Consider the following 25866-nt stretch of genomic DNA (forward strand, 5'->3'; position numbering starts at 1 on the left):
CTAGTGTAGCCCAATGGCGTCTGCTCGCTCCAGGAAATCGAAGAGCATATTTTATCAGCCTCTGCTTACTTGTCCTTCCCAACGCTGCCATATTGAGGGCTCTTTCAGGGTCAGGGGAATGAGGCCCATTATTCTTACTGTTTTGGGCATATTGAATATGCCACCGGTAGCTTGCCAGGCTCTGCCGAGCTTGCCAGGTTCTGCCAGCACTACACAAAAGGAAAAAAGCATTATATAAAACCCAGATTTTCAGCATAAAAACATGCACTTCAGCTCTTTGAACTATCTCCCTGGCGCCCAAGGCGGATGTTCAGAGCCACTGAGAAAATGGTCTTCCTAAATAGTTTCTTTTATGTTTTTAGGGAGGTAGATAGCCAATGGTTTGTGTGAAGTGGTGAGAGCATGGGGAACCATCATCAAGCTTAATGGAACCCAGGCAGTGAGGCTGAAAGCCAGGCACCAATCCTAGTTTATAGTTGTAATAAACTTCCCTGGAGTTTTTATGACTTCCTGAAAAATTTCTCCCTCTGTTAGAGCCAGAGGAACAAGCTAAGTCAATCCTAGGTGACCTCTGAGCAAACTCTAGCTCATTGTACAATCATTATAAAACTTTGACTTATTTGAGGTCAGAGCTCTCAGGTGCTGGCCTTGCATGCAGCCTAACTGGATGAATACCTGGGCCTCTGAGCCCGCCAGGAGTGATCCCTGAGTGCAGAGCTAGGTGTGGCCCCCAAACAAAACAAAACCAAAAAACCAAAAGCCCTTTCATTTATCAAAATTATGCCCACCAGTGTCAGATCAGTTTAAAGTTTGGCAACCCATGCAAGTGACCAGATAAGGTCTGTCCCTCAGAATCCAGGTATCCGCCAACCATTTGGAAAGGAGAATAGTGGGGAATAGACAGGAAAGGCTGGAAGTCTGAATCCATAGAGGTGGACTTTGACACCCCTCCTGCATCCCACTCCCAGTTTGCAGGAGCGTCTTTGCTATTTTCTCTCTCTCCCTCTCATTTTTTTTTCATTTTGGGTCACACCCGGCGTTGCACAGGGGTTACTCCTGGCTCTGCACTCAGGTGTTACTGCTGGCAGTGCTCGGGGACCATATGGGATGCTGGGAATCGAACCCAGGTCAGCTGCGTGCAAGGCAAATGCCCTACTCGCTGTACTATCGCTCCAGCCCACTATTTTCTCTTTACCCTACATAAGCACTTGACTTTATCCCAGTTATAGACTAGTTTCCTTTGCTTGCTTCCTCTACCTCTTTTTTTTCTTTTTGGTTTAAGGCCACACCTAGCAATGCTCAAGACTCACTCCTGGCGTTGCACTCAGGAATTACTGTTGGCTGTGATCTGGGCACAATATGGGAACCTGAGGACTGAACCCAGGTCAGCCACATGCTGGGCAAGTGCCTTACCCACTGTGCTATCTCTCCAGCCCCGCACTGACATATTTTAAAAACATATGCTACATCTGGGGAGATAGTAGAGGGGTTAAAATGTTAGCATGGTTGGCTCTATTTGAATCCCTGCACTGCCAAGAGTGGCCGAAGCACAGAGCCATGATTGATTAAGCTGTGTGCACTGCTGGGTGTGGTCCCCAAACCAAAAAAAATACATTATTCACACAAAAAGTCAGATATAGACGTATTCATGATTCCTTTTCTATGAAATGCATCTTTTAAAAAGAGGGAGGGCTGGGCAATAGTGCAGCAGGTAGGGCGCTGGCCTTGCACTTGGTTAACCAGGGTTCTGTCCCTGGGGCACCTCCAGGAGTAATTCCTTCCTGACAGCAAAGCCAGGAATAACCCCCAAACTATGCTGGATGTTCCCATGCCCCCGGACAAACAGACAAACAAGAGAGGAGGCAATAACACCCTCTCATATTGTGGGGAACTGCCTGCCCGAACCTGGCTCCCTCAGCTCCTGCCAGTGACCTGGTACGAAGATGATGTTGTGGGTGTGACTGGGCCTTGCCCAACCCCAGCTCTACTCACACTTACTCCCTGTACTCAAATAAATCACCCAGTTGATGACTGCGGTGCAAAGTGCAGCAGCAAGGAGAAAGTGAGAGAGGAAGGGAAACTGGGAGACCAAAGCCGCAGCCTGGAAAGCCACCATCGGAGAGCACCATCTGAGTCTGAGGTACCACGCCTGCTCTCGCTCCCCTGCCCCAGGCTCCTGCCCCTCGCCCCTCCCCGTCTCAGGCGCCCTCCCATTCCCCCCTTGCCCATAGCACTTCTGGGTGAGATGCATTTGAAGTCAGTTTTCCTTGGTTCGTTTTTTGTTTTGTTTTGTTTTGTTTTGGGGCCACACCCACCCGTGCCGCGGTTTACTCCTGGCTCTGCTCTCAGAGACCACTCCTGCCCGTGCTTGGGGCACCTATGTGGTACTGCGGATTGAGTCTGGGTCCCTGGGTCCGCTGCGTGCAAGGCAAGAGCCCTAGCCACTGTACTATCTATCGCTCAGGTTCCCCAAATTATACAGCTAAGCATGGCTTTGCGGGAGGTTTTTGTTTGTTTGTTTGTTTTTGTTTTTTTGCTTTTTGGATCACACCCAGCAATGCTCAGGGTTACTCCTGGCTCTGCACTCAGGAATTATCCCTGGCGGTGCTCAGGGGACCATATGGGATGCTGGGAATCGAACCCGGGTCGGCCGCGTGCAAGCAAACTACCTACCCGCTGTGCTATCACTCCAGCCCCTTTGCGGGAGTTTTTGGGCCACAGCCGGTGGTGCTCAGAGCTGACTCCTGGTTGTTTTGCTCAGGAATCACTTCTAGAAAGATCGGGGAATCTTATTAAGGGGTGCTGGGGATGGAACCCAGGTCAGCAAGGCAAGCACTCTACCGCTGTTGTTATTGCTCCGGCACGAAGTCTTTTTGCAAGGGTTTGATGCCCGTGTCTCCTAGCGAACAGCAGCCCCCCGCGGGCCCGAGAGTGCGCATCCTACGCGGGAGCGGGACTTAGTGACAGCACGCGGGGGGGAGCGCACGGCGTCGGAGAGGCCCTCCCGCCGCTAGGGGACGCCGTGCGAGCGGGCCCCGCCCCGCCCCGCGGCTGCGCGCCCTCTTGGACGCCGGTGCTCTGCCTCTAGGGTCCGGCGGCACGCAGCGGCCTCGGCTTAGAGGTTCCGGAGCGCGGCGCGCGGGGAAGCCGGCCGCGGGGACACGCGGAGTCCGGCGGAGGACCGGACCCCGGGCCGGCCCGCCCCGGGGAGCCGGAGACGGCGTCCCTGGGGAGGTAACGCGAGAAGGGGCGGGGCGCGGCGCGGCGGGGCGGGGCCGGCCGGCTGTCAATCAGCCGCGCTTCCCGGCCGCCGCGTCCCCGCCGCCTGTCCCCCTCCTCCACTCCCGCTGTCCCCGCAGGTTGAGCCTCCATGGAGCAGTTCCTGGCCCAGCTGTGCGGCACCAGCGAGTCGCAGCCGCTCCCGGTGTGGGAGGGCGACACCACGGGCCACTGCTTCACCCAGCTCGTGCTCAGCGCCCTGCCCCATGCGCTCCTCGCCGTGCTCAGTGCCTGCCACTGGGGCACTCCGAGGTGGGTAGTGGGGGGCTGCGAGACATCTGCCCTCGAGTGCCTGCGGAAGTCCACGTTCCCTGTCCCCGGAGTCTAACCAGAATAGTGAGGTCTTGGGAGCGGAGCACGAGTAGAGTAAAAGAAGCTGGACATTAGCCGCTTGGCAGCAGCGTCTTTGGATACAGCTCCCTGTGCTGACCCCATGGCAGTGCTGGGAGAGATCTTTAATCTATCTTCTCATTTTTTGCTTATTGGGTCATACCCGGCGATATACAGGGATTACTCCTGGCTCTGCACTCAGGAATTACTCCTGGTGGTGCTGGGGGACCATATGGGATGCTGGGGATCGAACCCGGGTGGGCTGCATGCCAAGGCAAGTGCCATCTCCGCTGTACTATTGCTCCAGCCCCTTCTGGGAGAGATTTTAAATCAGACAGTGGGTTTGCGCATATAACTTTGCCCCTGGCACGTATTTGGGGCCCTTTTGTGGGGTACAAATCGTCACATTTGTGCAGTTTCAGATGCCCAAGCTCAGCTCATCATGAATTGGATGCAAAATTGAGTAAGATGGACTTGTGTTGAAGTTGTAAGACTCTACTATGAATCCCGAGTTCCTAGGTTAAGAAAAACATTTGGGGGCCAGAGATACAGTACAGGGGATAAGGCCCTACATTTGCATGTGACTAACTATGGTTCGAATCGTTTGAGCATAGAGCCAGAAATAGCCCAGCACACCCAGGATGAGACCCCAAAACTAACAGAAAGTATGTTATGTTGGCTGTTGGAGGTTGGTACATGGGCTCCGAGTTTGCTATGCCCCACCTTAGGACTTTGGTCAGTCTTCCCTCTCAGAATCCTCGTCAGTACCCTGAATAGTGAAGAATCCGTCCAGAGCCCTTCCCCTGCTCCCCCCAGATCCTTTGCTGCCTGGCTGTATCTTTCTCTCTGAGGATCTCACTTCAGGAAAGCCCAAAAGTGAGAGAACCGTAATTTCTGTTGGTTTCACGAAGGTCTTCTCACTAGGCTTGAGTTCCCAAAGGACTGTCATTTGGGGGCTTTGCTTTGTATTCTTTTGTTTGGGGCCTTGCCTGGTGTTGCTGGGGGTCTGGTGGGGTGGGGGAGGCTGTTTCGGCTCTGTGGTCAGTAGTGACCCCTGGCGGTGATCAGAGGACCATGCACAGTGCAGGTAATTGTTAATCCAGTAGGATTTCCTGGGAGAAAAGCCCCTGGCTTCCAGGCTGCAGTGCAGGAGCACTTGGGCACGCAGTGCCAGAAAGGGAGTTGATCCCATGAGTCACGGGAGGTGTGGGGGCCCCCGAGTCCGCCATGATGTGCCTTTTTTCTTCTCCTCTTATCCCCAGGAATCCAGAGTATAGCCTTTCCTGCATTCCTGGCTGGCAGCTCCGACTCACGACCTCCTTCCTGCTCTCCGTCTTTCCCCTGCTAGACCTCCTCCCAGCTGCTTTGCCCCCAGGGTCGGGCCCCGGGCCCCTGGGGCTGGAGGTGCTTGCCAGCGGCGTGGCATCTGTGGCCTGGCTCAGCCACGGCGTGGCCCTGTGGGTGCTGGCTCGCTCCCCGCACAGCCGCTCCCGGGGCCCCCTGTCCTTGGCTCTGACGGCCCTCCTGCCAGCCCCGGCCCTCGTGCTGACCCTGCTGTGGCACTGCCAGCGGGGCAGTCTCCTGCCGCCCCTTCTCCCGGGGCCCCTCTCCCGCTTCTGCCTCCTCCTTCTGCAGCTCACCGCCCTCCTGGGCTACGGGCTGGGCTGGGCATTCCCGGGGGGCACAGGGGGACCCGGGCTTCAGGAGCCGCTCCTGCCGGAGGTGCAGGAACGCGAGGTCGCTGAAGATGGGGAGAGTTGGCTGTCGCGCTTCTCCTATGCCTGGCTGAGCCCCTTGCTGGCCCGAGGGGCCCGGGGAGAGCTCCAGCAGCCCCAGGACACGTGCCATCTCCCCTTGAGACTGCACCCCGCCTTCCTCACCCAGCTCTTCCAGTCCCACTGGCGGGAGGGCGCCCAGCTGTGGCGGGCTCTGTACGGGGCCTTTGGGCGGCCCTACCTGGCCCTTGGGGTGTTGAAGTTGGCGAGCACCATGTTGGGATTCTCAGGGCCACTGCTGCTGTCCCTCCTGGTGGGCTTCTTGGAGGAAGGGCAGGAGCCCCTGAGCCAGGGCGTGCTGTACGCCTTGGGACTCGCCGGCGGAGCCGTGCTGGGGGCCGTGCTGCAGAACCAGTACCTGTTCGAGGTCCGGAAGGTGATGCTGCAGATGCAGGGGGCGGTGATGAGCACCCTGTACGGGAAGGTGCTGCAGCTGGGGCCCCGGCGCCCCCCCACGGGGGAGGCCCTCAACCTGCTGGGCACCGACTCGGAGCGCCTGCTCAACTTCGCGGGGAGCTTCCACGAGGCCTGGGGCCTGCCCCTGCAGTTGGCCATCACCCTCTACCTGCTCCACCACCAGGTGGGCGTGGCCTTTGTGGGGGGGCTGGTCCTGGCCCTGCTGCTGGTCCCTGTCAACAAAGCCATCGCCACCCGCATCATGGCCAGCAACCAGGGGATGCTCCAGCACAAGGACGCACGGGTGAAGGTGAGGGGCTGCGCGGGCCCCTCGGCAATCCAGACGCCCCATCAGGTGTTTCTCCCCATCTCCATCACACACGCGCACGCTCACATGCACACACATACACACATATACACACACTGTACCCCAGTGGGGGAGCAGGACCTAGGAGCAGAGTTCAGAGAGGAGAGAGGAGAGGAGGCCAGAGAGATGCACAGTGGGGACTATTGTCTTGCACGCACCCGATCTTATCCAATCTGCAGCACCCCGCATGGTCCCCTGAGTCCTGCCAGGAGTAATTCCTGAGTGCAGAGCAGGGAGTAACCCCTGAGCATTGCTGGGTGTGGCCCAACAACAAAAAAAAGAGATGGTTTGGTTTCACACTCTGGCTCTCCAATTTCCCACTTTGATCCCCTCTGATGCGCCTCTGTGGGCCTCCCCGTGCTCACTCTGGACCAAGGGTGGTCATTGTAGGCCGGGGGTGGTGGCAAGGGCCAGAGGAGAGAGTGCTCAGTAGTGCCTGGCGCCTGGGAAGGTGATACCAGCTCCTGAACTTTCAGCAACCAGAGGGGAGGGACGTGGCCTGTCTGGGACAGAATGAGGTGGTTTGGCTTGAGTTTGGGTTTTGGGGCCAGACCTGGCAGTGCTCAGGGCTTACTCTTGGCCCTGTACTCAGGGATCACTCCTGGGGGTGCTCAAGGAAACATGGGGTGTCAGCTTTCGAACCCGGGGCAACTATGTACAAGGGAAGCTCCTTCCCTGATGTTGTATGGGGGAGAGGCCACATCCAGTGGTCTCAGGGATTACTCCCAGCTCTGTGCTCAGGACGTGCAGGTGCTGGGTATCAGATCCCACGATCCCACCCAGGCCTCCTGTTCTCCAGTGCTCAGCCTATTGTGTCCTTCTCTGCTCCTCCGATGGGTGTCCCCCCCCCATCACTGGCCGCCTCTGGGATAGCCCCATCACTGCTCGTGGACGTGCCGCGGGGAGCCCCAGGTGCTCCCTAGAAGCTGAGTCTAGAAGTGGAGCGTTCCCTGAATCAGCTCTGGCTTCTGCAGACTGGGGGTCCCTTCACAGACATTCACCCACCACTGCTGGGGGCTGTGTCTCAGGTGGCCCTGAGAGCTGTCAGAACTGAGGCCTTTCCTACCCCTCTCTGACCCGTGACCACCACTGACCACCTATCCAGGGCCCTTTGGGGAGCACAGAGTTGTCCTGGCTCACAGGTGGGGGACTTGCATGTGTTCAGGGCCCAGGACCCCCTCTGGCCCCGGCCCGCCACAGGCTTGTCTGGTCCTGACTCTCAGCATGGTCACAGGCTCCTGGAGGCCTTAACGATGCTTCCTGTGTCCCCACACTGGGGCTATGCTGGTGTCCGGCCCCCAGAGACTGCATCTCCCGGCCCAGGGCATAGGCCCCTCCTTAAAGCAGGCCCCCTTTACCCACGTGTTTCTCCTGGGAGAGTGGGGAGTTCCTGCTCTGAGCATCCTCCAAGGGAAGATATAGGATCAAGGTCAGGAGGGGAAGCCCCTAGGGCTGACAGGACTTTAGGCCTCTAGAAAGGGCTGAGGCGAGGAAGGACAGCATGGTTAGGAGAAGACACCCCCCCTCCAACACACACACACACACACTGTCCCCTGTCCCCATCCCTAGCTCATGGCGGAAGTGCTGGCTGGCATCCGGGTTATCAAGTTCTTCGGCTGGGAGCAGGCGCTGGGGGCGCGCGTCGAGGCCTGCCGGTCCCGAGAGCTGGGGAGGCTCCGGGTCATCAAGTACCTGGACGCGGCCTGTGTGTACCTGTGGGCTGCCCTGCCAGTGGTCATCTCCATCGTCATCTTCATCACCTATGTCCTCTTGGGCCACCAGCTCACGGCCACCAAGGTGAGGGTGGGAGGGACGCAGAGGTGGGCCCCTGCTCTCCATACTGGTGGAGGAGGGTCTCTGGCTCTGCCTTATGGGTCAGAGTCTCTGAAGGAATTTTATTTTGGGGGTGGGTGAGGGGTGCACACCCAGCAGTGCTCAGCCTGATCCTGCACTCAGCGATCACCCCGGCTATGTTCAGGGGACTGTATGGGTGCCAGGGATGGAGCCCAGGTCAGGTATATGCAAGACAAGAGGCTCACCTGCTCTCCTGTCTCTGTGGCCCCTGAAGGAAACTTTAGTGGCCCTGCATAGATAACCCTTCCTTCCAAACAACTTCTCTTCCTTCCTTTCCAACTTCTTGTCCAGCCCGGGATTATTCACTCCTCATCCTAATTATCATGGCTTGGCAAGACATCTTGATCACTGTTGGATTTGGCCAGGGCCAGGTGATGCTACCTAGGAAGTGTGTGTGTATGTGCTCATGTGTGTGTGTGTGTGTGTGTGTTGTGTGTACACATGTGCGTTGCATGCATGTGTGCATATAGGGTTTGAGTCACACCCAGAGGTATTCAGGGGCTGTTCTTGGTTCTGTGCTCAGGAGTGACCACTGGTTGTATTTCTTTTTTCTTTTTGGGTCACACCCGGCGATGCACAGGGGTTACTCCTGGCTCATGCACTCAGGAATTATTCCTGGCGGTGCTCAGGGGACCATATGGGACGCTGGGAATCAAACCCAGATTGGCCACGTGCAAGGCAAATGCCCTACCCGTTGTGCTATTGCTCCAGCCCCCTGGTTATACTCTTTTTTTGTGTGTTTTTGTTTCTTTTGTTTTGGGTCACACCGGCAATGCACAGGGGTTACTCCTGGCTCTGCACTCAGGAATTACTCCTGGCGGTGCTCAGGGGACCATATGGGATGCTGGGAATCGAACCCGGGCTGGCTGCGTGCAAGGCAAGCACCCTCCCTGCTGTGCTATTGCTCCACCCTGCTGGTTATACTCTTAAGACCATGTGGTGCCAGGGATTTTAACCTCTGTACTTAGCAGGTTGAAAAAAAATTTTTTCTTTGCCGCTGGCATAGCTTCTGGAGACCGTACGGGATGCCAGGAACAGAACCCGGGTCAGCCATGTTCTAGCACTCTTAGATGGAAATCTCGAGGTCTCAGAATGTGCTGTGCGGGTTGTGTTAGTTTGGGCCCCACATGGCAGTGCTCAGGAGCTGCAGCGGGCCATGCATTCAGGGCTGGAGCCCCTCCCTGGCCAGGTCTGTGGGCTCTCTGGGGGCGGCCTTCACCTCAGGGCTAGTGCTGTTCACTCCTTAGTTTTTCCCTTCTCAGACCTATGCCTGGGCCCCCCGGAGAGTCTCAGGTATGCCACCCCCACCTCCCCAGGTGTTCACGGCCTTGGCCCTGGTGCAGATGCTCATTCTTCCCCTCAACAACTTCCCATGGGTCATCAATGGCCTTCTGGAGGCCAAAGTGTCCTTGGACCGGATCCAGCGTTTCCTGGACCTTCCCAACCATAACCCCCAGGCCTACTACAGCCCAGGTAAGTGGGGCGCTAGAGGGGTCCCACGCTGGCGTGGGGGGCGCCCTGCCTTGGGCAGAGTACATAGAAGAGGCCAAGAGGACTGGGGCCAGGTGGAGCCCAGACCCTGGCGTGGGGTGGGGGGTGCCTCACACCGAGACTTGAGACCCAGTTCTGGAAGGGTCTGTATGCGGGACACGTGGGCCGTGGACCATGCAGGAGGGGTGGTGGGTGAGGAGCCCGAGCCAACCAGCTTCTTCCCTGTTCAGATCCGCCCACAGAACCTTCCACGGCTGTGGAGCTGCATGAAACCTTGTTCTCCTGGGACCCGGCCAGGACCAGCCAGGAGACCTACGTCAGTCACCTCGACGTGAAGAAGGTCCGTGGGTCAGACGTTCACACAGGAACGGGGGAATTCTTGGAGAGGACGGGGGCGGGGGGGCAGACAGGGACAGAGCTGGTCGCCCCCAGTGACCCCCAGACAAAGCCTGGATCTGGTCAAGATTGGGGTCACTTGGCAAAGATGGACTGTTTTGGGGGTCTCACTTGGTGGCTCTGATCACCAAGGAAAGGGCTGGAGGAGTTTGGTGAGTGGACGGTCCTCAGAGAGGAGACGCTGTCTCAACCTGGACTGTCCACCCGCCCCGCATATGCAGTCACATCTCTCGGTCTCTGTGTCTCTTGGGAGGAGGGGGAGGTGAGCTACACTCAGCGATGCTCAGGGACTACTCCTGACTGCTCGGGGGTCTCTCCCAGTGCTGCTTCGGGGCCCCCCTGGTATGAAGGATCTACCTGGGGTCAGTGTGTGCAAAGCGGGTGTCTCCTCTCTGCACTGGCTGCCTGGGCCTCTGCTGTGTAGGTGGCTCACGTCTCCTCAGCCCAGACCAACACGTGCTTGTGTGTGTCTGAATGAAGGTTCTGCATCTGCTCTAGGCACCGGGGGAGAGGCCCCGCGGCCTGTCCGAGAAGAGGGTGAGGCAGGGCAATAGGACAGCCGGGAGGGCATTCGCGGCAAGCCCGGGGTCAACCCCAGCTTCCCAGATGGTCCCGAGTACCGCCAGGAGTGATTCCTGAATGCAGAGCCAGGGTTTGGCCCCAAAACAAAACAAACAACAGAAGGATGAATAAGATAGTTCAGCCACACCTGGCATTGTTGGCAGGCCTTTCCATGGAAGTTGTGTGTGTGTGTGTGTGTGTGTGTGTGTGTGTGTGTGTGTGTGTGTGTGTGTGTGTGTGTGTGTGTGGTGGGGGTCACCGCAGAACTGGGAATTGAACCTGGTCCTCCTGGACTCAAAGCATATGGTCCAGCCCACTGAGCTCTCCCTGGCCCTTCCGAGAGATTTGCAGGAGGCTGGAGGGGTCCCTGTAGCCTGGGGTGCAGTGCTCACCCCGCGACCCCCTGTTGCAGACTTGGCCCGAGAGGCTGCATGAAGCATCCACAGCCCTTGGCTCTGGGTCTTCACCCCCTGACCTCTGCCCAACCCTTTGCCCCTCAGCTCAACCTCAGCCTTCCCCGGAGCCACTCCGCCACGCTTGGCTCATGTCCTTGGCTGGCACTGTTGTTTGGTGTTTTTTTTTCCCCTCTTAGTTTAGGCAAGACAAGGCTGGAATCTTTCAAAGGAATTTTGCTAATGTGTCGGTCGGGGTGCTTTGTGTTTGATCTAAGTCACAGAACCCCCCTGGCCTACCTTCAGCAAACAAGGACTTATACCCAGGCTATGGCGACGCTGGCAGGTTTCCCAGGAACATGCCCCTTCGTGCCACCACTCTCTGTGGGCCCAAGACCACGCAGCTCCAGGGAGACCACCCAGCCCCCTCTCTGACAGGCTGACCCTGCATTGCCAGGGTCACGGTCCCCCACCCCCCCCCGCCCCCGACTCCGGTGCCCTCTGGCAGAGGGGCCAACCCTGATTGTCAGGGTGGAGTCATTATGGAATGCTGTTTCTATTTTACCCCCTTTTTTTTGATTGTATAACTTTATTAAGTCATCAGTTTAGTTACAGACATTGAATATTCCAACACCAATCCCACAACTCAAGATCTATTTACATGTCTCTGGATCATGGCTGGTAAATCAGAACTCTGCTTCAAGATGTGTAGTTCCGTGAATATAGGAGTGTGTGTGTGTGTGTGTGTGTGTGTGTGTGTGTGTGTGTGTGTGTTTCCTCGGGGCTACACCCAGAAGGGATCACTCCTGGTGGGGCTCAGGGGCCCATAGGTGGTGCTGGGGAGTAAGCTGGGGTTGGCCACATGCAAGGCCATGTCTTGGTAGGGGGGCGGGAGCGGGGGCTGACCCCGGCTCTCCCGTGGCTTCCTTGCAGGGTATCCTGGTGGGCGTCGTGGGGAAGGTGGGCTGCGGGAAGAGTGCGCTGCTGGCCGCCATCGCCGGGGAGCTCCACAGGTAACTCTCCCACCCCTTGCGCCGACCTTGTCAAGCTGCCCCACCCCCAGCCTGGAGCAGGGACCTTTGCAGGAGTCAGAGAGGCCAGGAGGACATAGCCCTGTGCTGGGAGTTTCCAGGCAGGTGCTGAGAGCACTGTCAGTGAGCAGAGAAGGCCCTGGGGGTGGCGGGGGTGTCAGTGGCAGCGCATTTGCCTCACATATCTGAAGCCTGGCTCCATCCCCGGCACCACACACAGAATAAAAGCATGGCAGCATCCAGCATTTCAGATTCTCTTAGAGAAGAGGGCCTTGGGCCAGAGAGAGAGGGCAGTGAGCAGGGCTCCTGGCTACACGTGGCTGACCCTTGTTTGATCTCCAGCATCCTGTATGGTCCCCCGAGCACCACCAGGAGTGATCCCTGAGTGCTGAGCCAGGAGTCAACCCTGAGCATTGCTGGATGTGTCCCCCCCTTCCAAAATAAAGAAAAGAGGCTTGTATGGGGAAGAATCAGGAGAGGAGCAGAAGTATGGGGGCGGGTGGCGGGGGTGGGGCATTCTTATTTTACTTTCGGGGCCATTCCCCGGCAATGTACAGAGGCATGTTCCAAGCTTGACAGTTGCATCCAGCAGTACTCAGGACCGTGTAGTGCTGGTGAGCAAAACAGTGTCTCCTGCATGCCAAGGATTTGCTCAGTCTGCCCACCATCCTTTTTTTTGCTTTTTGCTTTGGTGGCATAACCAGGGGTATTCAGCTCTTTTTTCTTTTTTGCTTTTTGGGTCACACCCGGCGATGCTCAGGGGTTACTCCTGGCTCATGCACTCAGGAATCACTCCTGGTGGTGCTCAGGGGACCATATGGGATGCTGGGAATCAAACCCGGGTTGGCCACGTGCAAGGCAAATGCCCTACCTGCTGTGCTATCGCTCCAGCCCTGGGTGCTCAGCTCTTACCACTGGCTCTGTGCTCAGGGATCACTCCTAGCAGTTCTCAGGGGACCATGTGGGGACTGAGGGTCACACCTGGGTTGGTCACTTGCAAGACAGATGCCCTACCTGGGCCCAAGCGATACAAGAGGGGAGGGTGTTTGCCTTGCACATGACCAACCTGGGTTTCATCCCTGTAATCCCATATGGCCCCCCCACCAGGAGTGATTCTGAACACAAAGCCAAGAGTAACCCCTGAGCACCACTGGGTATGGCACACACCCCTTCCCCCTCTCCCCCCAATATAACAAAAACAAGTGCCCTACCTGCTGCTCTGTCGCTCCAGCCCCATCACTCCCGGGCCTCCATATCTGCAGGCCTGGGTGCTGTGTGGTGGCCACTTTCTCCGGGTGCCCACACCTGGGCGCAGCCAGACCCACTGCTTCCTTCCCCGTGCCCTGGGCCTCTGGCTACCTTGGCACTGCTCAGCCCCCTCAGATGCCAGTCCAGGAAACCGAGTCAGAGCGGGGAGCCAGGGTCAGAGGCAGAAGTTGTGTATGGAGGGGTCCCGTTGGGAGCTAGTCTCTGTGCTGCCCACCCTGCTCTCTGCAGGCTCCGTGGCCGGGTTGCAGTGCGTGGGCTGTCCAGGGGCTTCGGCCTGGCCACCCAGGAACCCTGGATCCAGTTTGCCACCATCCGGGACAACATTCTGTTTGGAAAGAAATTCGATGAAAGGCTGTACAAGGAAGTGCTTGAGGCTTGTGCCCTCAACGAAGACCTCAGTGTGAGTGCCCGGCCCGCACGCCCTCTCCCCTGCCCGCGCATGCGCCCCTGGCCCTCTGTGAGTGCCCGGCCCGCACACCCTCTCCCCTGCCCGCGCACTCGCCCCTGGCCCTCAGTGTGAGTGCCCGGCCTGCACACCCTCTCCCCTGCCCGCGCACGCGCCCCTGGCCCTCAGTGTGAGTGCCTGGCCCGTGCACCCTCTCCCCTGCCTGTGTAGGCGCCCCTGGCCCTCAGTGTGAGTGCCCGGCCTGCACACCCTCTCACCTGCCCACGCAGTCACCCCTGGCCCTCAGTGTGAGTGCCCGGCCCACACACCCTCTCCCCTGCCTGCGCACGCGCCCCTGGCCCTCTGTGTGAGTGCCCAGCCCGCACACCCTCTCCCCTGCCCACACACGCGCCCCTGGCCCTGCCATCAGGAACCCCCTTTCTGGGCAGGATCTGCTACTATTGGGCTCTTTAGCTTCAATTCTGCCAGAGGGTCCAGCTTCCAGGTATACCCCCTTTTCTGTATGTCTAAGAGAGATGATGGGAGGTGGCTCGAGAGTAGATAGGGCCCCTGAGCCTCTGGGGAAGGGGAGGGACCTAGGAGGCTTTGCCTGTAGGAAGTCAGCTGCGGGTTTGGTTTGTCTTGGATTTTGGGCCTTACCCAACTGTGCTCAGGGCTTACTCCTGGCTGGACTGGGGGACTCTAAGGGTGCTGGGGATCGAACCCCACATGCAAGGCCAGTGCCTTACCTGTTGTACTATCACTCTAGCCACTGCCTCTGGATTTTGAGGCAGTAAATCCTCCATTGCCCCCCCTTCCCGTAACCTCAACCCCAGGCTGGGTATGTGGAGTTACCCCGTGAACCCTGCCCCATCCATTTGATCCCCCCCTCCAGAAGACCCAGTTTGTGGGTTCCCAGATTCCTCCCTTGGCTTTCTTTCCAACCTGACCTCCAAGGTCCCCACAGGCCCATCTTTCCCCACTGTCCTGTCCAGGCCAGCACAGAATCTGCAGAAAGGTACCTTTGGCCTGGCTAATGCTGCGTGAGTTTCTGTAGCAGACACTTCCCCGAGTCTTCTGGGATGCCAGGAGCACTGCTGGGTGCTATGAAGAGATGAACAAGTCTCCCCCGAGGGGAAGCACCATGGTGGCCCCCTGTGTGATGGTGACCCTAAGCTATGGTGCTCACTCAGAGGTCAAGGGTCGCAGCCCTACAAGAGCTTGGCTGTCAGATTGTCCCATCATCGCCTTGTTAAAAGAGGCACAGAGGGGGCCGGGGCAACAGCGAGGCAGCAGGGAGGGTGCCTGCCTCACGCACAGCCAATCTGGGTTTGAAATCCGGCATCATATAGGATCCCCTCAGCCTCACCAGGAGCGAACCCTGAGCGAAGAGCCGGAGTGAGCCCCAAGCACCACTGCATGTACCCTTCCCACCCAAAAGAAAAAAAAGGCACGAAAGTGAACTTGGGTGAATACAGCTGGCCCCCGCTAGCTGGGTCAGTGGCCATACTCCGTCTCTGGAGACACACGCGCCAGGATCCTGCCAGCCCTGCTGAGTGTGGTCAGTCCCCAGTTCTGCCCAGCCAGGTGTGTGTGTGGCCAGAGCAATAGTACAGCAGGTAGGGAGTTTGCCTTGCACAGGCCTGACTGGGTTCCATCCCCAGCATTCCATATGGTCCCCATCCCCCACCAGGAGTGATCCTGAGTGTAGAGCCAGGAGTAAGCCCAGAGCACCACCAGGTGTGCTGACCCCCATGGGGTTGGAGTGACAATACAGCGGTCAAGGTGCTTGCCTTGAACACATCGGACCCAGGTTCGATCCCCGGCGTCCCAGATGGTTCCCCGAACACTGCCAGGAGTGACCCCTGAGTGCAGAGCCAGGAGTAACCTCTGAGCACCACAACTAAAGATGTATGAGCCCTGCAGCCAGGAGTGAGACCCCTTTGTGGGCCCCACAGCCATAGGAGTGTGACCCCCTGACTACACCAGGCCAGCTGTGCGAGCACTGTCACTAAACGTACCTGCCCCACTGCTGCATGCATGCTCAGCCCCCAGCGTTCTCGTTGGCCCTGCAGCAGCGACAGAGGGAAGCGGGCGCGTCTGTGTTCCTGATCTGTGTCCCTGCCCCAGTCCTGCCTGTGACTTGCTGTAGACTGAGTTCGAGTCTCTTCTGTGGAGAGGAAATCCGACTAACTTCCTGAGGATGGCGCCTGTCGAGGGCTAAACACTTAGCACGTGTCCGGCAAAGGCTATTGCTGCTGGGATTAGGGCCTGACCCCCTCGCTCACTCACCCCCGATTCCAGCCCAGTCGCAAGCTCCCTGGCTTCTTCTCTTGGGGAGGGGTCCACACCTGGCAGTGCTCAGGAATTACCCCTGACAGCACTTGGGGGACCATGTGGGATGCCAGGGATCTGACCCCGGTCGGCTGCATGCCAGGCAAAGGCCCTGCCCGCCAGCCTGCACTCCTGTCCTCACCCCCATCTTCTCGCGCCTCCTCGGGGAGAGGTGAGACAGGCGGGTCTGCCTGAGCCCACTACCCAGCTCTGTGGGCCTCTCCTTTCAGATCCTGCCTGCTGGGGACCTGACAGAGGTGGGGGAGAAGGGCGTGACCCTCAGCGGGGGACAGCGGGCCCGGATCGCCCTGGCTCGTGCCGCCTACCAGGTGAGTCAGAGGTGGAGGCCTGGAGCTCAGTTGAGCAGGGGCAGTGGGGATGTTTTACATTGTTATTATTGATTTTCAGGGGGATGAGGGGGGAACACCAGGGGGAGTGTGGAGGCTCTGCCTGGCTCTGCCCAGGGACCGTTTGCAGTGCTGGCCAGCAAGCCCAGCTACGGCAAGCACCATAGCCCCTCAACCCAAATCTCTGTTCCTCGGGATCTGTTTGTTTGGGGCCACACTTGGGGGCTGGGGCTGTTTTGATCAGCCTCACATATTCCTGCCCCTCCTTCCATGCTCCCTCCATTGGGTCATCGGTCACTCCACCTCCCTTTTGCAGGCTTAAGGAGGCCAGAGCGATGGTACACTGGGAAGGGTGTTCGATCCCTGGCACCTCACTGGTCCCCCGTGCACCACCAGGAGTGACACAGGAGTAAGCACAGCTGAGTGTGGCCCCAAACCCAAAAATAAAAAGGGAAAAGAAAAGAACCTTCAAGGGCTAAGAAATAGCACAGGGGTAAAACATTTGCCTTCCATGTGGCTTTACTCCCTGGTAACATAAACAGTTCCAGTACCCCACCAGGAGTGGCCTCTGAGCACAAAGCCAAAAGTAAGTCCTGAGCACTGTCATATGTGTTCCCAAACCAAAGTAAACAGAAAAAAACCAACACCCGAACCGATTGTGGGGTGGGCTGCAGGACGGAGCTCTGCACAGGATCAGTCAAGTCCACAGGCGAGGCCCTGGGTCCCGTCCCCTTGGGGGCAGGGCAGGGTGTTTGTCCTGTTTCAGTTCTGTCTCCATATATGGTCCCCCAGCACCACCAGGGATAATCCCTGAGAGCCGCCAAGTGTGTCCCCAAAACCAAACAATGACACAACACCAGCAAAAAAAAAAAAAAAAAAAAAATACACGGAATTCAGTATTTTTCTAAAAGGCAGTACATGGGGGCTGGAGTGATAGCACAGCGGGTAGGGCGTTTGCCTTGCACGTGGCTGACCCGGGTTCGATTCCCAGCATCCCATATGGTCCCCCGAGCACCACCAGGAGTAATTCCTGAGTGCAGAGCCAGGAATTACCCTTGAGCATCAATGAGTGTGACCTAAAAAGCAAAAAAACAAAAACTAACAAACAAAAAATAATAAAAAATAAAATAAAAAGCAGTACATGAACTGGAGTGATAACACAGCAGGTAAGGTCTTTGCACACTGCCCACCCGGAGTCAGTCCCCACACCCCATATGGTCCCCCAAGCCCACCAGGAGTGGTTCCTGAGCACAGTTCCAGGAGTCAGCCCTGAGCACCGTGTGGCCCCAGAACAAAATGAGAAGCATTCCATGGCGGGAGGCATGGGGATCCGCAGAGCCTGTTTGCACAGCCTGAGGCCCTGGCTGGCATGCGGGGGGTGACCGCCCTCCGGTCTCCGCAGTCCTCTCAGGCCAGCGTGGGATGGGCGCTCCTCCCCCGCCCTCCCTGAGGAGCTCTCGGCCCTCGCCCCAGGAGAAGGAGCTCTACCTGCTCGACGACCCTCTGGCTGCGGTGGACGCCGACGTGGCCCGCCACCTGCTGCACCACTGCATCCTGGGCCTGCTGGGGGCCACCACGCGGCTGCTCTGCACCCACCGCACCGAGTACCTGGACAAGGCTGACCTGGTGCTGCTGCTGGACGCTGGACGCCTCGTCCGGGCTGGTAATGCCGCCCCGGCGGGAGATAGATCTGTCGGCCTCTGGCGGTTAGGCGGGAGCAGGCGGTGAAGTGGACAGCGGGAGGGATGGGGCTTCGCTGGGAAAGTCCAGTGGGTCGGGTGCCTCAGGCACTGAGAGCAGCTGATGTTCTCAGAGGAGAGTGAGCAGTCAGGTGGTCAGAAACAGGGACAGGAGGGGCCGGGGCCACAGCACAGCAGGAAGGACCTGGCCTTGCACGCAGCCAACCTGGGTTCAATCCCCAGCCATCCCTTTTGGTTCCCCTGAGCACAGCTAGGAGTGATTCCTGAGTGCAGAGCCAGGAGTAAGCCCTGAGCATCATGGTGTGTGCCCCAACCACTCCCCAAAAAAAAATAAGCAGTAGGGGCTGGAGCGATAGCACAGCGGGTAGGGCATTTGCCTTGCACTCAGCCGACCCGGGTTCGATTCCCAGCATCCCATATGGTCTCCCGAGCACCGCCAGGGGTGATTCCTGAGTGCAGAGTCAGGAGTCACCCCTGTGCATCGCCAGGTGTGACCCAAAAAGCCAAAAAGAAATGCAGCAGCAGTAACCAGAACAGAGACCACTGCGGGCCGGAGAGATGCGCAGAAGGGCAGGCTCTCCCAGGAGGCGCAGAGAGGGCAGGGTGGGGGTGTCCTGCAGGACCGTGCTGTGCACGCCCAACAGCCTCCCTCCCTTCCCAGGGCCTCCCGCGGAAATCCTGCCTTTGGTTCAAGCAGTGCCTAGAGACTGGGCTGAACAAGGACAGGAGTCGGGCCCAGGTATGGCTGTGGGGCAGGGAAGGCTTGCTCTCTGCTTGCTCCTGGCTCTGTGCTCAGGGGAGGGCTCCAGCCAGGGGCCACATGTGCATGACAAGCATTCAACCCCTGCACTATCTCTCTGACCCTAAGATTTTGGGGGGAAGAAGGTGGGTTTGACCCATACCTGGCAGCACCCGAGGCTTACTCCTGGCTCTGCGCTCAGGGATCTCCCCTGGCAGTGCTCTGGGCACCCTATTTTGTGTCCAGGATTCAAACCTGGGTTGGCCACATGCAGGGTAAGTGCCTTAACCCTAGAACTCTCCCTCTGGCCCTACAATGAAGTACTTTGTGGGGGGCAGGGGGTGCTTAGGCACTCCGAGGTGCTCAGGTGCTCCTCCTGGCTCCGTGGCTACCGGCGGTGCTGGGGATGGAGCCGGGGTGCCTGCACCCGAGCCCCTGAGAACCCCCCTGGCCCCCAACACTGCGCTGCTGAGCTGCTCCCTGTGCCAGGCACAGCCCCATCGGTGCAGAGCCCGGAGAAGGCAAAGAAGGGGCAGGAGCTGGAGGAGAGCACGTCGGGGGGCCTGCTGCAGAAGGAAGGCAAGCAGGAGGGCGCCGTGGCCTTCCGCGTGTACCGGGCCTACTGGAGGGCCATGGGCCAGGCCTTGGCCCTGGCCATCCTCTTCTCCCTACTCCTCATGCAAGGTACGAGCCCTGGGGGCCACCAGCCGTCACGCTGTCTGTCCCCTATCCCAAGGTGGGTCCCTCCCACCACCCCTAGTTGGGACAGGGGGTGAGTGGATCCCATCCCCCAGCCATCTCGGGAGTCCCAGGGCCCAGAGGGATACATTCTGTTGTTTTGTTTGGGGGCCACATCAGGCAATGCTCAGGGGTGACTCCTGGCCTTGCTGGGGGACTCTATTGCGGGGGGTGCTGGGGATCGAACCCGGGTGGGCCTGTGTGAGGCAAGTGCTGTAGTATCTCCCTGGCCACGGGAGGGGCGGGGCACTGCGCACCCATGTTCCAGGCCTGCCCCCAAGGGCGGGCTCCCATTCTGCACATTTCAGAATCTGCTCAGCCTGAAGAGTGACAGTGGGGCAGAGGACACTCCTGGGAGGGCCCTGGGGCAGGCGCCATGCAGGAGGGCTCTCAGAAGCCCAGGTCGGGGTGGAGGAAGGCGGGGAGGAGGGGAGCTGATGACCGCAGCTGCCTCCTGCCACCCCACAGCCACACGCAATGCGGCCGACTGGTGGCTGTCCTACTGGATCTCGCAGCTGAAGGCCAGCGGGAACCACTCCCTGGAGGCCCCCGCCCCCGGCTGCCCCCACGCCGTCCCCCAGCCCCTCTCTGCCCACCTGCTCCTCTTCTCCCCCAGAGGCCTCTAGTGAGTGGCCAGGCGGGCCCAGGGCGCGGGTGGAGGTTCCATGACTCCCAGAGGGTGGCCGCGATGGCCGCAGGGCGGGAAGGAGCCCTGCTCTGCGTCACCCACAGCCCCCTCCCCACCACCCAGCACCTCCACCTTCCTGCTGCCCGGAGCAGCCCCCAACGGCTCCAGCCCCGACGTCCGCTTCTACCTCACAGTCTACGCCGCAATCGCGGGTGCGAACTCGCTGTGCACGCTGCTGCGGGCCGTGCTCTTCGCGGCGGGCACGCTCAGGGCCACGGGCGTGCTGCACCGCCGCCTGCTTCGGCGAGTCCTGCAGGTGAGTGCCCACCTGTCTGGGTCTCCAGTGGGTAGAGGGCCTTGGGACCCAGGAGCTCCTCGCGCTGGTGACAGGGCAGACCCGGCCCTGGAGAGCTGGCCTGGCCGGGCACGCGTCCCAGGGTCAACCTGGGGCGGTGGCCGGTGAGGGCCTGTCTCTCAGGTGAAAACAAGCTCCCTTTCTTTTTCCTTTTTTTTTTTTCCCTTTTGGTTTGGGGGCCACACGTGGCCATGCTCAGGGATCTTTCCTGGCAGTGCTCAGAGGACCATATGGCATGCCTGATGTATAACTGGGTCAACCGAGTGCCAGGCCAGCACCCTCACCGGCGGAGGGTGTCCTATCTCTCTGCCCAAGCTTCCTTTCTGTCCTGTCTGTATTGGGGCCCACAGGACTTACGGGTATGGCTCAAAAAACAAACGGGGCTGGCAAGAGAGTGGGTAGGGCATTTGCTTTGCACATGGCCCACCTGGGTTTGATCCCCGGCACCTCATATGCTGCCAGTGTACTTCCAGGAGTGATCTGAGCACAGAGTCAGGAGTAAGGCCTGAGCACCACTCAAACAGCCCCAAGCCCAAGCGCCCCAGAATGGACTGTTTGCAGAGTGGATGGCAGGGAGAGGGAAGGCGGTTCCCCAGATGCCCCAGGCCCCGCCCCTGAGTGCTTGGCTGTGGAAGGGACTGACTTTGCCCCCTGCCCACAGCCTCTGGCTGGCCCCAGGGGTCAGAATGTGCCTCGTCATCTTCTGAAGTCCAGGTCCCCGTGGTCGAGAACTGCCCCCTGTCCTGTGCAGTCTGGAATGTTCTATGTCCCGCCTCCACTGGACCCTCCTTTCTCCCCCACTTACTCAGGGACACGTCACATTTTCCCCTCTTCTGCGTCTTGGCTCTTGCTCCCTTGACATCTCCCTTTGGTGGGGCACCCAGCCCTCCCGACCCCGGCCCAACTACTGCCCCTTGCCCAGGCGCCAGTAACCTTCTTTGAAGCCACCCCTACGGGCCGTGTCCTCAACCGCTTCTCCTCCGACGTGGCCTGCACGGACGACAGCTTGCCCTTCCTGCTCAACATCCTCCTGGCCAACGGCGCGGGCCTGCTGGGCCTCCTGGCCGTGCTGGGCTATGGCCTGCCCTGGCTGCTGCTGCTGCTGCCCCCGCTCAGCGTCCTCTACTGCCGCGTGCAGCGCCACTTCCGGGCGTCCTCCCGCGAGCTGCGGCGTCTCTGCAGCCTCGCCCTGTCGCCCCTCTACACTCACCTGGCCGACACCCTGGCTGGCCTCCCCGTGCTCCGGGCCGCCGGGGCCAGCGACAGGTGGGTTGGGTTGGGGCCCGAGGGGTGAGGAGGCTCAGGTCTCCTGAGAAGGGCAGAGGCAGGAAGGGCATGGAGGGAAAGGGGAAGCGATCAGAAAAGGGGGGTCCTGGGGGCCCAGAGAGATAGTGCAGAGGCAGGGTGCTTGCCTTGCATGCGGCTGACGCAGGTCAGTCCCCAGCTCCCCATATGGTCCCCCGAGCACCGCGAGGTAAGATTCCTGAGTGCAACCAGGAGTAAGTGTTGAGCACTGTTGGGCATGGTCCAAGCCCCCTCCCCCCCAGAAAAAAATGGGGGGAAAGAGAAAGGGATCCTTGGGGGCCAGAGAGATAGCCCAGTGGGTAGACACTTGTCAGGTCCTGTGGCTGGCCTGGGTTGGTCCCTGGCATCCCACAGGGTCCCCCGAGCAGCGCTGGGAGTGATCCTAAGTACAGAGCAAGGAGGAAGCTCTGAGCACCCGAAGAGAAACGAGAAAGAGAACGAGCTCCTGCAGCAGAGCAGGAGCCCTGGCTTGGCCCCGGGGCTGGGTGTGCAAGCTCCGAGGTGGAGGTGTGGCAGGGGGGTTGGGGTGTGGGACTCCATCCCCTCCGGCTCCCCCAGGTTTGAGGACGAGAACCAGAGACTCCTGGAGCTGAACCAGCGGTGCCAGTTTGCGTCCAGTGCCGCCCAGCAGTGGCTGGACATCCGGCTGCAGCTGATGGGGGCCGCGGTGGTGAGCGCCATCGCCGCCATCGCCCTGGTCCAGCACCAGCAGGGCCTCGCCGACCCAGGTGCCTCCACTGGGTGTCGGGGGGGGGCTTCTTGGCAGTAGTCGGCCCGGCTGGCGCAGGCCCCAGGGGTCGGGCGTCAAGCCCCGGGTCTCCCGCAGGCCCGGCGTGCATTGAGCAGTTGGAGCTGCCTTCCAGCCCTCCTGCTCACTGTTCTAGTGTTTGCTGGGGGCGAATCACGGTTCCGCTTTGGGGGCTTCCCTCCTGGCAGTGCTGGGGTGGCTCGGGCCCTCCCAGGGGAGAAGCCCACGCAGCCCTCTGAGCCCTCACAGGCCACCTCAGAAGCGCCTCCTTCTCCCTCTGCCCCTGTGCCATCGGCTCCTCCGACTCCGGCGTGGCCCCCCAGCGCCCTGGAGCCCTGGGGGGGGGGTTGTTCGAGTCATCATCACCCCCATTTTAGTCAGGGAGTCTCAGCAGGGGCCAGAACAGGCGCCCTGGGGTAGAATGAGGCGCCTGTTCTTTGTGCCCCCCCCAGCCCCTCAGAGCCGCTCCCCGTCATCTCCTGGCTTCTGTTCCCGAGTCCCAAGTGTGGTTGTGCCCCTCCCCCCCGCCCGCACCCCGTGTCTAAGCCCCAGCGCCTCTGTCCCAGGACTGGTGGGCCTGTCGCTGTCCTATGCCCTGTCGCTGACCGGCCTCCTCTCGGGCCTGGTGAGCAGCTTCACCAAGACGGAATCCATGCTGGTGAGCGTGGAGCGGCTAGAGGAATACTCCTGCGGCCTGCCCCAAGAGCCCCGGGGCCCGGCCCTGCAGGTAGGCCTCAGTCCCTCCCGCTCCTCCTGCAGGCCCCGTCACCCTCCATCTCCTCAGACGCCTGCTGCGGCCTCCACCCTTCCCCTCGGTGCCCTCGTCTCCACGTCCACACTCTCACCCACCCCTTCCTCATGCTCCCTTCCTTTTTTTCGCAATCCCCGACTTCACCTGGCCCCTGCATCTCTCTCTCTCTCTCCCTTGCTGCCCCGCCCCAGCTGGGCCCCGGCTGGCTGACCCAGGGCAGCGTGGAGTTCCAGGCGGTGGTGCTGGTGTACCGGCCGGGGCTGCCCAACGCCCTGGACGGCGTCACCTTCTGCGTGCGGCCCGGGGAGAAGCTGGGCATCGTGGGCCGCACAGGCTCTGGCAAGTCTTCCCTGTTCCTGGTGCTCTTCCGGCTGCTGGAACCCAGCTCGGGCCAAGTGCTGCTGGATGGTGTGGACAGCAGGCAGCTGGAGCTGGCTGAGCTCAGGTCCGGGGGCGCACCGAGGAAGGCCCGGCTGGGGTGGGGGGTGCGGGTGGGGTGGTCTCGGCACCTAGGTCAGGGCTGGGATCCTCTTTCCTGCTTCACGGCCTCGTGCTTCCGGCACACACCCTCCGCCACCCACCAGCGCTTTCCAGCTTTTGCTTTTCCCTCTCTGGGTTGAGGGGCAGGAGTGCCAGCTGTGCTCGGGGCTCACTCCCAGAGCAAGGCTCAGGGACCTCTTGGGGTGCCGGAGATCGAACCCAGGTCAGCCGTGTGCAAGGCAAGAGCCCTCCCCACTGTGCTATGCTCCAGCCCTCTGATAGTGCAACCTTTGCACACCGGCTGTCCACCACACATGGGCCATCACTTGAAAAATCTCTAGGGCTGGAGAGATCACGTAGTGGGCTTTGATTAAACCTGGGTCAGCTGTGCACAAGGGCCTTCCTCGCTGTCCGCTCTCTGACTACACACACACACACACACACACACACACACACACACACACACACACACACACACACACACACACACACACACACACACACACACACACACATGCCACCACCCCCATCCTGGATGGTCCCGGCACTCCCCGAGGGTGGTCTCACCTTCCGGAAGTGCTGGGCGAGGCCCTGGGTTTCTTGGCCCCTCACATAGCACCCACATAGCTCAACATGCAGGGCTGACCCACGGCCACTGAGGGATGCTGCAGGTGGAAGGGACTCACAGCCCAGTCTCCGCGCCCAGGCTAGTACCTGTTCTGGGAGCCCAGTGGGTCCCTGTCCACCCCCAGCCCCTGTGCTATCCCGTCCCTGTTCCCCAGATCCCAGCTGGCCATCATCCCCCAGGAGCCCTTCTTGTTCAGCGGGACTGTTCGGGAGAACCTGGACCCCCAAGGCCTGCACGAGGACGGGGCGCTGTGGCAGGCCCTGGAACAGTGCCACCTGGGGGCAGCGATCACAGCCGCAGGTGAGTGCCAGGTCCCCCCTGCAGAGTGGCCCACTCGGCAGGCACTGTGGGGGGGGTGACAGTGCTGTGCCCCGCAGGTGGCCTGGACGGTGAGCTGGGCGAGGGGGGCCGGAGCCTGTCCCTGGGGCAGAGGCAGCTGCTGTGTCTGGCCAGGGCTCTGCTCACAGACGCCAAGGTAAGGCGAGAGGAGGTGGCCGTGGGGGGTGGACGCGGGAGGAAGCTGGGGTCTGAGCACGTGCTCTGGGCACAGAAGCCCCAGGCTTAATTCCAGTAACCCCAGCGTGGGGGTTCAGCATCAAGCCCAGCCCTCCAGGGGGCGGAGGGTCAAAAACACCAAAAAAAAAGTTAGTTTTTCTCTTAGTTGGGTTGGGCGGGAGCTCGGACAAGGGGCCCGAGGCGCAGCCCCATTCTCTGTGCCTACCCACGTTCCAGATCCTGTGCATCGATGAGGCCACGGCCAGCGTGGACCAGAAGACTGACCAGCTGCTCCAGGAGACCATCTGTAGGCGCTTTGCCAACAAGACGGTGCTCACCATCGCCCACAGGTGTGCAGAGCCCCCGGGGAGGCCCGGCGCCCCCACCCCCGAGGGAGCGCAGCCCTCCCACCCAAGGACCCCTCTCTCCCGCAGGCTCAACACCATCCTGAACTCGGACCGCGTGCTGGTGCTGCAGGGCGGGAGGGTGGCTGAGCTGGACACGCCCGCTGCCCTGCGCAGCCGGCCCCACTCCCTGTTCCAGCAGCTGCTGCAGGGCGCCTCGTCCTCCCTCTAGGCCCGCGGCCCCGTCTGCCCGCTACCCCTCTCCAGGGGCCAGGGTGCTGCCTCATTGGTCACCTCCTCCTGGCTGGGCACACGGCCCCAGAGTGACATGCACAGGCCCGGGGTCGAGCCCGTTTGATACCTCACAACCCTCCTAGCAACCACCAGGTACCTCCGGGGAGCTCCCCCCAAGACGTTCTCTTGGATTCTACCTCTCCCTCACTTCCCCGAGGGGAAAAGGGGGCCTAGGTTCCTCTCCAAGGTTGACTCTTTGGTGTCAGAAATGGGACTGGGGGGGGCTATAGCGGAGAGGGTGCTTGCCTTGCACACAGCCGACCTGGGTTCCATCTCTGGCATCCTGTATGGTCCTCTGATCCCTGCCAGGACGAATTCCTGAGTCCAGAGCCAGGAGTAAGCCCTGAGCACCGCCAGGTGTGACCCAGAAACCAAAACTCCAAATGGCAGTGGGCTGGGAGCGCATCCGTGTAGGGTGTCCGCTCTCTCTCGAGAGCTGTGCCTGGCAGCCCTG

General features: G+C 60.1%; 1 protein-coding gene across 1 annotated transcript; it reads left to right on the forward strand.

Moving 5' to 3' along the window:
• The first annotated feature begins 3123 nt into the window (after positions 1-3123).
• ABCC10 (ATP binding cassette subfamily C member 10) lies at positions 3124-25855 on the forward strand. The gene is made up of 22 exons (XM_004605936.2): positions 3124-3234; positions 3360-3531; positions 4872-6090; positions 7717-7944; positions 9318-9474; positions 9723-9832; positions 11775-11854; positions 13370-13541; positions 16091-16189; positions 17681-17870; positions 18569-18646; positions 19136-19330; positions 19853-20009; positions 20136-20328; positions 21290-21633; positions 22231-22400; positions 22987-23147; positions 23363-23616; positions 24434-24579; positions 24657-24754; positions 25012-25124; positions 25209-25855. Exons 2-22 carry the CDS (start codon positions 3371-3373, stop codon positions 25348-25350), a joined length of 4467 nt encoding a protein of 1488 aa, XP_004605993.1. The 5' UTR covers positions 3124-3234; positions 3360-3370; the 3' UTR covers positions 25351-25855.
• The last annotated feature ends 11 nt before the right edge of the window (positions 25856-25866 follow it).

The sequence above is a fragment of the Sorex araneus genome, chromosome 4 (assembly GCF_027595985.1).
Source record: "Sorex araneus isolate mSorAra2 chromosome 4, mSorAra2.pri, whole genome shotgun sequence".
In the NCBI taxonomy this organism is placed as follows: domain Eukaryota; kingdom Metazoa; phylum Chordata; class Mammalia; order Eulipotyphla; family Soricidae; genus Sorex; species Sorex araneus.